The sequence below is a fragment of the Sarcophilus harrisii genome, chromosome 4 (assembly GCF_902635505.1).
Source record: "Sarcophilus harrisii chromosome 4, mSarHar1.11, whole genome shotgun sequence".
In the NCBI taxonomy this organism is placed as follows: domain Eukaryota; kingdom Metazoa; phylum Chordata; class Mammalia; order Dasyuromorphia; family Dasyuridae; genus Sarcophilus; species Sarcophilus harrisii.
The window spans coordinates 216967643-216983703 of NC_045429.1; the positions used below are offsets into that span (position 1 = coordinate 216967643).

Genomic DNA, 16061 nt, shown 5'->3' on the forward strand with positions numbered 1-16061 from the left:
TTTTTATTTTCAAAATATATGCAAAGATAGTTTTTAGCTTTCACCCTTGCAAAACTCTGTTCTACATTTTTGTCCTTCCCTTCTCCTTACTCTCTTCCTTAGGCAGCAAGTAATCCAATATGTTAAACATGTACAATTCTTCTATATATATTCCTACAATTATCCATGTTGCAAAAGAAAAATCAGATCAAAAAGAAAAAAAATGAGAAAGAAAACAAAAAACAAGCAAACAACAAGAAAAATTATGAAAAATGTTATGATCCATGTTCAGTCCCCCACTCTCCTCTTTCTGGGAAGATGGCTTTCTCCATCACAGGTCTATTGGAATTGGCCTTAATGATCTTATTGTTGAAAAGAGTCACATCTGTCATAACTGATCATCACATAAACTTTTGTTGCCTTGTACAATATTCTCTTGGGTGTACTCATTTCACTTACCATCAGTTTATGTAATTCTCTCCAGGTCTTTCTGAAATCATCCTGCTGATTGTTTCTTATAGAATAATAACATTTATACACCGTAACTTTTTTATACACCATTCTCCAAGTGATGGGTATCCACTCAGTTTCTAGTTTCTTGCCACTACAAAAAGGGCTGCTCCAAACATTTTCACACATTTGGGTCCTTCCCCCCCCCCCCTTTTTTTGGTGATCTCTTTGGGATATAGGCCCAGTAGAGACACTGCTGGATGCAGTTTGATAGCCCTTTGAACATAGTTCCATATTGCTCCCCAGAATGTCTAGATCCGCTCACAGTTCCATTTACAATGTATTAGTGAACCAGTTTTTGTACATCCCCTCCAACATTTGTCATTATCTTTTCCTGTCATCTTAGCCAATCTGAGAGATGTGTAGTGGTACTTCAGAGATGTTTTAATTTGCATTTCTCTGATCAGAAGTGATTTAGAGCATTTTTTCATATGACTAGAAATAGTTTTAATTTCTTCATCTGAAAATTCTTCATATCCTTTGATCATTTATCAATTGGAGAATGAATGGCTTGTATTCCTATAAATTTGAGTCAATTCTCTATATATTTTTTGAAATGAGGCCTTTATCAGAACCTTTGGATGTAAAAATTTTTGTCAAATAATGAATTCTTTTCCCAGAAGCTGGGGTGTTTGAGTTTATCAAACACTAGATTACTGTAGTCATTGACTATTGTGTCTTGTGAATTTAACCTATTCCACTGATTAATTACTCTTTTTCTTAGCCAGTACCAAATGGTTTTGATGAATGCTACTTTTAGTTTTAGGTCTGGTATAGCTAGGCCTCCTTCATTTGCATTTTTCATTACTTCTCTTGATATTGAATTTTTTTTTATAAACCTTTGTCTCCAGGTTCTTGTGCAAAAATGGAAGAAAAATAGCAATAATGCACATGCTGCTGTGAACAATATTTTGTAGAATTTTAAACAAAGTTTATAATTTATTATTTTTGAGGCAAGAGAAATATTTTAAAGAACAAACCAGTATTTGGATTTGATTTGAGTTCAATTTTAATTTTTAATTGTTTTCATTTATGTTATCATTGCTTAGGCACTTCTATTCTGCTTTTTTTCCACTGTAGAGGTTTTTACATGTTTCAAAAAAGGATATTTTCCCATCCCTTTGATTCTAAAATACAGATTTCAAAACCTGATGATGTACCTATTGCATGTGATTGCCATCTATTTTTCTGGGATCCCGATTTAGTCTCAAGTTATCTTTAATGAGTTTCTGCAAAATGAACATCCTTTATTAAGTCATATGTTATGATTTTTTTCATTGTTCTTATATATTACCAAAAGAATTGTATAATTAATGAAATCTGAATTGTATAATGATGAAATCTGAAAAACTGTCCAGCCCATCCCTTACAGAAGAGAAACACGCTTATTTCCTCAGGTATCACATTCCACCTTATACTTAGGACTTTAGGTTTTTTGCATTATGCAAAAAAGGTATCTTTCAGGTTGGATTACCTCTGATAAATCTCAGAACTCCTTTAATGACCTCCAAACTTCTCCCAGAAACAATAAATACATTTTTTTTTTAATAATGCTGTTCTACCAGCATCCTGTAACAACTTTCATGGGGGCACTACTGTTGTATCTGAGGAATTAAAAATGAGCATAACTCAGGGGTCATAAGTAGACTATTAACAAATTCCTATGAATAAGAACCCCAAACATAGGCCATAGACACATGATTTTAAAAAAGCTAAATGCTGCTTATGTGGTAAGGGAAAAACTGGTAGACAACCTGGATCTTGTGTTTTACTGGTGTTCTTTTGATGTTAGGAGAAAGGAGAAAGAATTTTACAAAAAGAGAAGATGTTGATAAATTTTGAGTTCCATTATTAGAGGAAGCATTTTTTAAAAAAAAAATTTTTTTTAATTTAATAGCCTTTTATTTACAGGATATATGCATAGGTAACTTTACAGCATTAACAATTGCCAAACTAGAGGGAGCATTTATAATCAATGATGTCAGAATCTTCTCTTTTAGCTAAACATTCCTAGTTCCTTTGAAGATGGCTTTTATAAAGTGTAATGTCATTAGGCCTTTACCAATTTCCCCCTTCCAAATCATTGAGTTGAAATTTTCCCCTCAAAACAAATCTATTCTACAACAATTATGATAGATGCTCATCCTGCTATTACTTGCATACTTCTGGATGAGGAGAGCCTAAGTTGGCAGGAGTGGTGTAGCATTTTAACACTGCTTCTTATAACAACTGTGTCTCCTTGTCCCATTCTCCCATATAACTCAGGAGCTACAACCACTTAGAGAAATGTCAATAAAACCACATCTTATCTGGAGGTCTGTGTTTACTACCTCAGTGAACAGATTGATTATTCATTCTTAGAAGTTCTTGAATTTTAGCTTCAGTCAGAAGAAATCTGTAGGGAGAAATTGATTTGGAAGTGCCAAATTGTGGATTAATCACCAGGGTGATGGTTCTGATCTAATGTCTACTTCAAGTCATATCAAATAAATCAATTTTGCTTCCTAGTTCATTGTACTTTCAAAAGAAAATGCAAATCATGGCTAAAAGTGAAAAATTACAAAGATGAATTTAACACACAGACTTTGTCCATACAGTATCACAAACCAGTCTACCAGTCTACCAATCAACCAATAAATACTTTTATGGAGACCATGCCTTCAAGAAGTTTATATTTTAATCTTATCTTCCCTACACAAGAAAAAAAAAATAAGATCAGTTATTGTATTGACTTGTACAATAAGTATTGCCCTTCATAGGATAATAGAATCAGAGATGGAAAGAACCTAATGAAGGGCAACCCATACACAAATCAGAATCCAGAATCTTCTCCTTAGTGTGCTGCCTAATGGTGGTTCATTTGAAGTCCTGCAACCTTAGGAATTTACTTCCAGCTGAAAAAAAACAGCTCTAATTTTGAAGTAGTTCTTTGTTATATCTAGTCTAAATTTGCTTCTTTGCAACTTCTACCCATTGTTTCCTAGTTTTGCATTCTAGAGAGAAATAGAACAAAGGGTAATGATTACTCTTCTTTTCAGCTAAATGAAGATGGCTCTTTTCTCTACACCTCTTTCATCCTCTAGGTCAAATGCTCTGGATTTCTTCAGTTGCTGCTCATGTGGCAAGAATTAGTCAACGGACATTTATGAAGTGTCTGCCACTTGTCAGAAGGGAATTTTTAAGGGGGGAAAAAAATACCCTCAAAGAGTTTCCATTCTTTTGAATCTCAGGATCTTTGTCATTCATCATCCATATCTCCAAATTGTGGGGTTTTGCCAGGATTTTGCCATAGATTCTCTTTTATTGTCTATATATTTTCCATCAGCAATGTTTTTAGCTTCCAAGGATTTAAATATAGTTACTAAGCAGGTGACTCAGATTTAGACATCTTGCCCTAGGCTTCAGTCACATGTTGCCACTTACTCATTGTATATTTCATTCAGGATGTCCTAGAGACATCCTCAAAATTGAACTTATCTCCAAACCCTCTCTTCTTTTGGATCTCCCTATTAAAAAAAAAAAAAAATTATTATTGATGTCTATTTTTCCCCATCACCTAGATTTTTCCCTTTATTCCCTTCCCTATTTCTAGTGAGAAATAATGCATGATTAAGAGATCTTAACATTCTCATTGATAACTGACATATAGGAAACTATTAGTGAAGGCTAGAAGGTAGCTTCTAATTGTGTCAAACTGAATGATATGTAGATAAGAGGAATTAATTGTATAAAAATTTATACAATAGGGAGAAAGATCAGGGAGATGGAGGCAGAGTGCCAGTGCTTCACAGATAATATGAAATTTGAGTTTGGGTATTGAAGGCTAGGTAAGACTTGGTTTATGTTGCATGAAAAGAGAACATATACTATATGCATGAAAATATAGAACTTGTTTAATGCTTGCTGAATTTGATTGAATTTGGCAATTGCCAATTCAATTTTTTTTTTTAGATTTTTGAAATAAGTACAAGTAGTTTTCTTGGTAGCTGTTGCTAATATATTTTTAAGCTTTATTGATGACTTTATGCTAATCATTTTTCTTCCTGCCCCTCCTCTCAATCAGGCCTTCCCTCATCACTGAGAAACATTTGAGCCATACCAGCAAACAAGCATGGTAGTAAATTTAACATTTGTACTTATCCCACCTCTTGGTCTAGGGTGGGGGATAGAAGTTGGTTTCAATATTTGGCAGGAGTTTTGGGTTTTTTTTTCTCCTTTTCTGGACTGGAATGCCAAAGGCAAATCTGTTGCAGATTAGAGGATAAGAGCTAATAATTCTGAGTTGTAGAAATGTCTTTTTTTTTTTTTTTTAACTTTTTAGAAAGGATTGAGAATCAATGAATTTTTGCCACTCCATCCCCTATGACCAGTTTAGGAAATACTGATATGCATTGAACTTGGAGATAGCTTTTTTGAATGACTCTCAGTTTTTCCCAAACTGGTATACTAAAGAACTCCTTTGTACCAAAAGCCTTTCTTTATGCCACAGTTTGGGTTTTGGCCCTACTCAGATTACCGGTATTTGCATATTTGTTGTGTGTATGTATTCTACTACTTCCTTCTCTAACCTTCTCAAGAAGAATGTAAGGTCTCTGAGAGATTTTGTTGGCATACCTGGAATGTGGCATAGTGCTTCACTTGATAAATGTTTGTTAAATTGAATCGGATGCTTAGGGAATTCTGGCAGATTAGATAGGGCTTGTCTAGCATGTGTAGGACTGGTAATATGATTCTTAAATGGTGACCTGGTACAGAGCAGATGCTTAAGATGTGTTTGAGTGAGTGAAATGAGTACTTGGCAGTTTGTCATCTGTATTACAAAAGTCATACTACATAAGATGTTGATCCTGATAAAGCTACCAACCTTGCCCTAGCATTTCAAGGTTACTTGATGTTTTCTGGAAATTTTAACTATTTGAGCTTCTGTGATAGTCATATTATTTCAGGGACCTAAAAAAGAGTTTAGAAATAAAATTCCATTCCAAATCTCACTTCAAAGAAGTATGACTCGACCTTTTAGAAAGTAGCTTTTTCTGGCAATGATCAATTCTTTACAGTTTCATATAGGATAGATTAATAATGTAAGCTTTATGAAGGCAAGAACTACTGCATTTATATCTTTTTATTCCTAGGGTCTGTCACAGTATCTGGCATATAATAAATTATTTTTGAATTAATGTTAAGTAAATGGAGAACTCTTTTAAATTGATGCTATCTTTTTTTTTTTTTTAAAGTTTCTATTCTAAACTTAGCAAATACCAATATAATGATTCTTCACAGTATAACAAAGAAGATTGAATATGAAATTTTAAATCTCTATTTATATACACTTTGCTTTACTTCCAACCAAATAATAAATTCTTTCCATTAGAACACACTGTAATCTTTTATAACACAAGAACTTGATTTGTAACATTTGTATTAATAGTTGGAAAGAGGATAGATATTCTGTAATTAGCTATTTTGTATTTCTTTCAGGTTGACATTAATGCTCAGATTGAGCATTATTTTCTCCTACATTTTTATATCTTAGACATTCTAATTAGGTCTTTGAAGGAAAAAAAAAGCATCTGAAGTTAAAATTACCTACATAAGTTAAAGCATTCCCTTCAGAATGTAAGAGGAAAAGGGTAATGAGTTTTTGCTTCCTTCCTCTCTGCCTACCTCTCAGGAAATCAGAATGTGATATTGGGTAGGTTAATTAATATTTTAGCCTCAGTTTGCCCTTTTGTGAAATAGGGGACATAAAAACATGCTATAACTTCATAGGATCATTGTGAGCAAAGCAGTATGAATTTAATCTGCTTTTGTTTCACTTCAAAATTGGACAGATGATTTTTATCAATAATGGAGATTAGTGTTAGAAAAATTTAATTTCGGCAAGATAACAAAGCTCTATGTAAGACAATTTTATTAGTTTTCCTTAGTTGGATTCACTTTTGAAATTTGGAAAACAGTTTACTTAATTTCTTTAGGCAGTGGAAGGTTGACTTGGTGCAAACATGTTATTAAAAACTAGGTTGTTTTTTTTTTTTTTTTTTTCTCTCCTAGACATGGACTCGGCAAGATCGTCAATGTATTCTTAGTACTTTATCCCAATTGCTTCTGGATAAAGAATGTACTGTTGTTATTGGTCGTCAGCTTCGACCAATTCTCTTGGATTTGCTCGAAAGAAATAGGGAAGCCATCCAAGCTGGAGGTCAGATCAACCATGATCTACATGAAAGGCTGTGTGTGGCCATGAGTAAACTCATCAGTAGCCATCCTGATGTCCTTCCGTGAGTAATGCTTTTATTCTATGAATTTTTTTCTGTGATGTTTGGACTCATTCCTTCTTGGATAGCAGACGAATATTCTTTAAAAAAAAAAAAGATACCAAAAAAGGCGTAATAATAATAACTTAATAATTGAAAAATAAACAAAATAATACCAGAATCTCTTGATTCTGGTTTTGAGGAAAGAACTGACTATATAACATATAAAGATGGATTATGTCCACCTTTCAAATCTAGAATTCTGAAATTCTTTTCTTTATCCACCCCCTTCTCTCATAACTTTTATCTTTTACCCTTATGCCTGCTGGACCTACTTTTTTTATTGACTCTTAAAATATATACTTTGACTTGTGTGTTGCTCCCTTCACTCCTTATTTCATATTATATTTATGTATTCCCTGGTAGAATACCTACTTGAGAACAGAGACTTTCATATTTTTTTCTCTCTGTCTTCTCCATTGTAAGTTCCATAAAGTCAGAAGTTGTATCTTGGTATGTCTTGCATTACTTAGCAATAAGCCTTATCTTCAGCAAATATTTAGTAAATATTTGTTGCATGAATTTATACATATATAAAGATAACCAGGTTAAATATGTTATATTGGATTTTTACATTTTATAATTATGTTTTGAGGAGCAGATGACTTGATCTGTGACATGACCTAATGTAAAATAAATGAACAGGACTAGATAATCTCAGAATCTCAATAAAGTTTTTATTTTCATTCCCTTTACCTCTCAACCCCAATCTTGTAATTGCATTCTAACAACTTTGTAATTGCATTCTACTATTTTGCTCTCAGATTGACAGAAAGCTTGTGAAAGGATACAAAGGATACAAAGGATACAAAATTGAGCTTCACAGTATTGAGGAGCAAATGTATTTATGTGAAGGTTTTTCAGTTTCTGGGATGAAAAAAATTGTTTCTGTGTAGCAATATTATTAATATTTTTTGTAAGAAGGATGTCTATTCATAAATAGCACTATAAAACATCTCTTAACATTTTGACATACTTTTTCTATTATTTTTTTAATGAGGCAATTGGGGGTAAGTAACTTGCCCAGAGTACACAGCTAGTAAGGGTAAGTATCCAAGGCTGGATTTGAACTTAGGCCCTCTCTCTCCAAGGCCAGTACTCAACCTACTGTGCTATTTAGCTACCCTTGTTTTGACATATTTTTCTTGGGCCAGTTGAATAATAATTGAGAAGTCTGACATGTTTAAGAAAGATCCTTATCTAGAGAGATTTGCCATAAAAGAGAAAGGGAAAAAAATTGGTCCTGTAGAGTAGAGATAGAGAAATTCATATAAAGGCAAAAATATTGAATGTGTGATCTACAGAGATGAAAATAAGTGTGGTAATCTTACCACATGTGCTTTAATAATTTATGTTTATTTAAAGAATAATATAAATATATTTGATCATGTTGCTATTTCATTACTTTTGGCAGATACATTTTACATTAAGCTCTGTAAAAATGAAGTTTTGATACTAACATGAAACCTCATTGTCTTTCCACAAAGTAGAATTATTCTTTGGGATAGTGTGGAAATTTATTAAATTGTTTCTTCAGTAGTTGCAGATTTTATGTTTGTGATAAATGAATATGAAATTTCATCAATTTTTTTCCCCTTATTTTCTCTAAATCATGTTATTCTGTTGAGTTTCAGTGAATCATAAAATTTAAATCTATTTCACTATGTATGTTTTGCATTGTTGATATAGTTTTGATGGGAATGAGGCTTGTCATAATGAATTATTTTGAGTTTTAACAGGTGTCGTTACTCTCTATTCCAAATCCTCATCTATAAGATAGATTTAACAACAATAACATTTACATAGTGTTTAATGTTTACAAAGTATTTTATAAATATTATGTCATTTGATTCTTACAGCAACTTGTGAGGTAGATCCTATTATGATCCCAGTTTTGCAAATGAGGAAATGGACAGGTGGAGGTTAAAAGACCTTCACAGAATCACAGTAGCTAAAAAATATTTGCTATAGGATTTGAATTTGGGACTCCCTGACTCTGGATCCAGTGCTTTATCTTTTGTTCCACTTTATTGTCTTTAAGCAGGGTTTTCATTATGCTTTGCAATATCCTTATGTACCTTACTGTTCATTCTTACCTTGATTTGTTTTTAAAATATCTTTGTATTGTACACATGTACCCATGCATGATATGTAAGTAATCTTATTACATGTGTTGTTTCAATATTGATTTTACTTTGCATTGTAGGATGCATAGTCCTTAGGAAATAGAGGAACTAAAACCAGTTCTGTTGGGAAACAACTTAAATATACCATAATTTTTCCCACCATGCAAAATTACAATATAGGTAACACTTTGTAGTATTATAATTTATTGATACTATTTTCTTCCTAAGTTAAAAAAAAAATTGTAAATATCCCTGGTGTCTATCCCAAGGATGTTGTAAGGACATTTTATACCCGTTTTATAGATGAGTATTTGAAACGGAGTAATGATGTAAGTCATGTCTCCTTTCCATCCTGATTTTTTTTCTTGGTTTGGTGAGTTGTATTTCCTCCTTATTCTGTGGTTTTCCGTACTAAGCACAACCTATAGGTATTACCAATCAATGGGAAATTGGATCTTCTACTCCTTGAAGATCCTCCTTGGGTCCCTGAAGAGTAAAGGTGATGTTGACTTATATATTTGATTTTAACTCATCTCTTCTTTTTTGCTCTTTGCCCCATGGTATGTTGTTTTGTGTTTTGTTGCTTCTATAGAGACCTGGATTTGGATATTGCTTCTAGTTTTTGGTAACAGTATTTTTCTTGTATTCTCTTGAAAGGTTTGCCCTGAGATATTTTAAAGACACCTTCCCAGTCTTTCAGAGACTCTTCTTGGAAAGTTCAGATGCCAATCCTGTTCGCTTTGGGCGCCGGCGGATGAAATTGCGGGACTTAATGGAAGCAGCCTTCAAGTTTTTACAGCAAAATCAGTCTGCATTTCGGGAGCTTTGGGACTGGAGTGTGTGTGTTCCACTTCTTAGGAGTCATGACACTTTAGTTCGCTGGTATGTAAATATAATAACAGAGAAACTGAGACGAGAAGAAATTGTTTTTAATTTTTAATGTGGAGAGTTTAAACTTGCTGACCAAAATGGGAATATACCTCCAAAGTATTCAGTCCAGAGCAACTGAGGCACACCATTTCTATAAGGATTTTTTTTAGCAAGCAAAATACAGAAGCAAGAGTGCAATTAGTCTTCAAAGAGAGGAGTTAACTTGGATAACTCAAAGTTAAAAGTTGGAGATTATGGCTCAGGTCCTGATAGATAGGGTAGTAGGACCATTCTTGGATAGATAGGGGCTATAACGAGGGCATAACTGCAGGACATAAGATTGTCCTTGACAATAATTATATTTTTAGACAGGGATGAAGTCAGAGAGGTAAGCACTGTTTTACTTTTTTATCCTTCATTATATTGCAATGGTATGTAAAGGGGAGTTGGAGCCTCAAGGTTTAAAGTTTTCTTTCTAAACTCAGTTTTTCCAAGTCTAATTGCACAAATGGAAAAGGGCAGAGGAGGGTGTGGCCTGCTATCCAGGATCGAACACAGACACTTACAGATTCCTACTTTTCCAAAACTGCTAGTACGTGGGGGCTAATAGATTATTTTTTCACAGAACCTTTGGGTCATCTTGTGAGAATTTCAGTTTGATGCGATTGTTCTTTATATCAAATTCATCTTCCATTTTCTCAAGTTTAAGTAACTTATCAGAGATGAAGGGGGTAGGGTAGGATTATGGGAAATACACATCAGGAGAACATCTTAGAATATAAATATTTAGCTCCCTAGAATATAAATATTTAGCTCCCTATACATGCAGTCAAAGGGAGGTTGTGTCCCAGTTTCTGTTTCCTAATCTTATAGAGTTTTCCCAAGATTTATGTTTTGAAAGTATAGTTACTTCTCATTATGGCAGATTTTTATTTCCACTTAATTATGAAGTAAATTTTGAACATGCAGTTTGTTTTTTTCTTTCCAGGTACACTGCAAATTGTCTTGCTTTGATTACTTCAATGAATGAAGAACACAAATTATCTTTTCTTAAGAAGATATTCAGCAGTGAAGAACTGATACATTACAGGCTTAAGTAAGTAAAAATTGTAGGTTTTTTTCCTTGTTGATATCAGTATATTAATTCAGCTTTTTTAGGAACATTATAAGCATAGTTATTTTTCCTTCAGAATAACTAATGGAGATCTTGATTTTTCCTTAGGCTGTTAGAAGAAGCACAACTGCAGGATGTGGAAAAAGCCTTGGTTCTGGTCACTCCAGACACCACACTTTGGCAAAGGGAGAAAGAACAACAGTATACACAAGGCCACATCATTTCTGGTGATCTTTCAGCCCATGTGACAGCAGTCTGTGGAGTGGTTCTTCTACGGCAGGATCCGGCACCCACAGAGCAGGTAGGAAAAGATTGTGATTGTGATCTCTCTTATTAAAATATATGGCTTTCCTAAGACTGATATTAATTAGTCCTGCCCTTAATCAAGATTTGTGTTCTATTCATATAAGCTAAAAAGACTTGTTAGTATAGTTTGGCAAATTGGAACTATCAGAAAAAGAAATACTCAGAAGAGGTATTAGAATTTTCTTACAACTAGCAATATTCAGAAGTCAGTACAGTAAGTATTATCTCTAGTTTGCAATGGTGACTTGTTGAAAGACTAAATGGTCAGATACCTAGAATCCTCAATCCTTTGCCCCGGAGGATATAATTGGAGTAGAATTGAACTCTGCTCTTTTGCCTTTGGTAGTTCCTCTTTATTTGATAATTATATGGTACCAGTTTTCCCCCAAGAGGATTTTAGACTCCTTGGACAAGTATTTAAAAAAACAGTTTCTGAAATAGTTTACTTTTTAAAAAAGGGAGAATATGGGGAAGAGGGATGAATTGGAAGTATCCTTGATACTACTTTCCATATGCAATGAGAGGTTGACTGCTAAAAGGCCAGAGCATTTTAGTGTCTTGACCTGACATTATTGTTAACAATTTTATTTTCACTTAAGGGTTAGATTTGAGAAATTTTGTGTTGGAAATTAATTTCTATGTTTTCTCAGCTTCTCCATCCCATAGGAGCACATTGTAGCTTAAGTAGAGAACTGAAAGGCCCAAAAGAAAAACATTGAGGGCAGAAACAAAAAAAATTTAAGCTTCTAAACAAATAGAAAACTATGTAAATTAATGTTATTGATTAATTTTTGTCTCACTTCTCTTGAATCATCACAACTTTATATTTGAAGGCATTTGAGCCTCTGCTATTGTAGACTATATAAAGTATGCAGATATTTTCACATCTTTGTTTAGAAATAAACTAGCTAATAGTCTTTTGGGCAAAGCAATATTTTCTAAGTGACTTTTATATACTTGTGTTCAGTGCTGTAGTAACAAGCATTCTTTACTTGAGCAGGAGGTGACACCTCAGTCTTTTGTGCTGGTCGAGTCTGTCTCTAAAAATCTCCAGAGTCTGGCTTTGGCTGTCGCTTCTCAGAGTGCTGTGTTGCTAGAAGGACCAATAGGATGTGGCAAAACATCTTTAGTGGAGCATTTAGCTGCTATGACTGGAAGAAGGAAATCACCTCAGATTCTTAAAGTCCAACTTGGAGATCAAACTGACAGCAAGGTAAGAAATGGCAAGTTTGGGGAGATTAGAAACTACAGTACCTAGGTTTGTTTTGAGAGTGTAAGGCTAATCATTGAGTTTATCTAGAGAAGATCAAACCGTGCAAATGTGATGTCTCCCTGCCGGTGACCCATGACGCTATATTGTAGTATGTGCTTAGTGCCATGTTCTCTTTGCAGATGTTGTTGGGGATGTATCGCTGCACGAATGTTCCAGGGGAGTTTATTTGGCAGCCAGGGACTTTGACACAGGCTGTCACCAAGGGACACTGGATACTCTTGGAAGACATTGACAATGCTCCTTTAGATGTGGTATGTAGTCTCTGCAGGATTTTCTGTAGGAAATCCTTTATTTTCATCAGCACTATTGATTCTTAACAAAATGATTTGCATAAAAAGGATTTTTGAATAAATGAATTAAATTGAGGGAACCCAATTTGATCTTGAAATTAGGAGAGTGAGCAAGTACTTAGATCCATATTGTTGCAGATTGTTGGTCACCTAACTAATATGACTTGGCTAAATGGAATAAGATTTTATCTCTACTCCTTTGAAAATCACTGGGGAGGAGTGCAGAATTTGAATTAATCAGAGCTGTGTTGTTAGCACCGCTTCTGACATACACTAGCTTTGTGATTCTTTGCAAGTCACTTAATTTCTTAATTTCCTTGATAACTCTAAGAGTCTAAATTGTGGGTCATGTTCTGATTGATCAGCATTGGTAGAAGGAGCTGCTCATCAGGACCTCCCTGTGATAATAATACCATATTCTTGGTTTAAAAAAAAAAAATGAAAGTATGACTAACCATTGTTAAGATTCTTCCCATGGTGTTTTGTATCTGATGCCTTTCCTTCAGTGATAAGAGTTTATAGTCATGTATTATACTTATGGACAGGTCTGGTGGAAATCACATTAGCTATGTAATATAGGGATGAAATTTTAGGGAAATAATAAAAATATAAGTTTTACCTGATTGGGCTGCAGATAACATTCGTTAAGCACTTACTTGGTGAAGAACACTAAGGATTAGGTTAACTAAAATCCTCTGCTTGTGGCCTATAGTCTAGTAGGGGAATATGATGTGTATAAAAGTGCATTGGTTGCAAAACAAAGTCCTGAGGGATGACTGAGGGAGGAAAATATAATCCCGGTAACAGAGGAGGGGATTAAGGAAGACTCTGTGGAAGAGGCATTATTTGAATTGGGCTGATTTGGAATTCAGTAGATGGAGAGGGAGGAAGAACAACATTTGAGGCATAAGGAACAAGCAGGTGTAAAGCTTAAGAGACAGGAAAGCACATGACAAGTTTTGGGGAACAGAACAGTCCCAGTAGCTTGAATATAAAGTATATGGTGGGCTGTGTAAAAGAGTTAATGCTGGAAAGAGAGGCTGGATGTTGGACTGTTGAATATCTTGAATGCCAGGCAAAAGAAGTTGAATTTTCTATAGTGGGCAGTAGGAGAGCATTGTAGATTTTTTAGCAACAGTGACACGAACAGATTGCGGCATGGAAGATAAAAGCCTGGCATGTACGTGTTTTCATTCATTTGTTAGTATGCTGTTTGGACTGAGAGAGAAAATAGAAGCAGGAAGGAAGATCTTTTGGAAAAGAAAGTAGGGGAGAAGGGAATAAGTATTTACTTAGTGCCTACCTTGTACTATGAACTGTGCTGAGTGCTTTATAGAAACTCACAATAACCCTGCAAGGTAAGTGCTGTTATTATCCCCATTTTATAGTTGAGGAATCTGAGGCAAACACATCATGGACCTGCGCACAGTCACACAATATGTCTTTGGAATCTTTCTGACTTCAGGCTCCCTCACTTTCCCCTTTCTTGAACTATTCATAAGGTGAGAGGAGAACCAAAAGAGTAAAGTGACTCTGAAGCCAACGGAAAAGAAAGGACTACAAGATGGATTCTCAGGGGGCAAGTATTTTAGACAAATTGGGAGATTATATTGAAAAAGTCTAAATTTGATGATGAAAAGAGAAATTTGAGAGGTTCTGAACTTAAGTAATGGTTGTATGAGTGAATGAAGGAGTAGGATGAAGGAATAAGATTAATTCTGAATTACCAAATTCTGATTGATGGGGTGAGGGAGAGAATAATTTTGGATTTTAGTGAGACCAGAAGAATTGTGGTACCCTTAACAGAATAAGAGAAGTTTGGGTCAGGAGAGAGATGGAAAAAGATAATAAATTCTATTTAGGTTTGTTTGTTTGTTAGTTTTTTGAAAGTACCAGACTGAATAGAACATGTTTATAGGCAGATAAGAAGGAGCCAGTAGAGAGGGTGAAAATGAAGAAGGATGAGAGATAGGAAATGACTTTGGAACAAGGTTCTGGAAGGGTCAGAATAGGTACAAAGATTAATATTAATAAGAACTGTAACCAGTAACTGTAGCTATGCTGGAAAGGAGAGAATAAATTACGAAATCAAGCAGTTTTGAGTATAGGAAAATGGCCTCTTGATAGCTCAGAGTATTGGCCTCAGGAATCTTAGTGAAATATTGGGTTAAATAAGCCACTGAAATGTTTGAAGGAAGAATAAAGGTTTTGGACAGTTTTTGTAGGTACTGACATAGATATTAATAAGGTGGGGTAAATGGTACAGTAGAGAGAATACTGGACCTGTAAGTCAGGAAGATCTGAGTTCAAGTTCATCCTCAAGACCTTTACTAGCTGTGTGACCCTTGGAAATTACATGTAAAAATAGTTTTCATTTTTGTAAGACCTTGAGTTCTAATTTTTTTCTTTCTCCCTCACTTCTCCCCTCCCCAAGGTAGCAATCAATCTGATATAATTATATATAATCATTTTAAATATATTTCCATACTAGTCATATTGTGAAAGAAAAATAAGAACAAAAGGAAAAATCTAGAAAGAAAAAAGCAAAAACCAAAAAGGTGAAAATGATATACTTTGATCCACATACAATCTCTATAATTCTCTTTCTGGCATTTTCCATCCCAGGTCTATTGGAATTGTCTTGGATCACTATATTGCTGAAAAGAGTCAAGTCTATCATCATTGATTATCTTGCTGTTACTGTGTTGCACAATCATTTTTTTCTCATTTGATATTTTATTTTTCCTAGTTATATGTAAAAACAGTTTTTAACATTTGTTTTTAAAATTTGGAGTTTCATATTCTCTGCCTTCCTCCCATCCCCTCCATTGAGAAGGTGCGTGTGAAGTTAGGCAAAACATGTCTATAAGTCATGTTGTAGAAGAAAATATAGATCATAGATTCCCCCGCCCTCCCCCTCCCCCCCAAAAAAAGAAAACTCCTCAAATAAAGTAACATTTCAGTCTGTATTTAGACACAATCAGTTCTTTATCTGGATATGGATGACATTTTTCATTATAAGGCCTTCATTGGATCATTGTATTGTTGGGAATAGCAAAGTCATTCACTGATGATTCCACAACATCACAATTTTTTTTTAAACACATTACCATATTAGTCATATTTTGAAAGAAAAATCAAAACTAAAAGAGAAAAGCCACGAAAAAGAGTATGCTTTGATCTGCATTTTTGTCTGCATAATTCTTTCTCTGGATGTGAATAGCATTTTCCATTGTGAAGCACTTTGTACCCCTTAAAGTACTATATGAATGCTGTTTC

The 16061-nt window shown here is 34.3% G+C and overlaps 1 protein-coding gene across 1 annotated transcript in view; it reads left to right on the forward strand.

Annotated features, from left to right (window-relative positions):
• MDN1 (midasin AAA ATPase 1) overlaps positions 1-16061 on the forward strand; it is a 179374-nt gene that overhangs the window by 11383 nt on the left and 151930 nt on the right. Inside the window, exons 2-7 of the mRNA XM_031964521.1 lie at positions 6541-6767; positions 9587-9811; positions 10788-10895; positions 11022-11214; positions 12220-12432; positions 12612-12743. Coding sequence (XP_031820381.1) covers positions 6541-6767; positions 9587-9811; positions 10788-10895; positions 11022-11214; positions 12220-12432; positions 12612-12743 — 1098 coding nt within the window. The remainder of the gene's footprint in view (positions 1-6540; positions 6768-9586; positions 9812-10787; positions 10896-11021; positions 11215-12219; positions 12433-12611; positions 12744-16061) is intronic.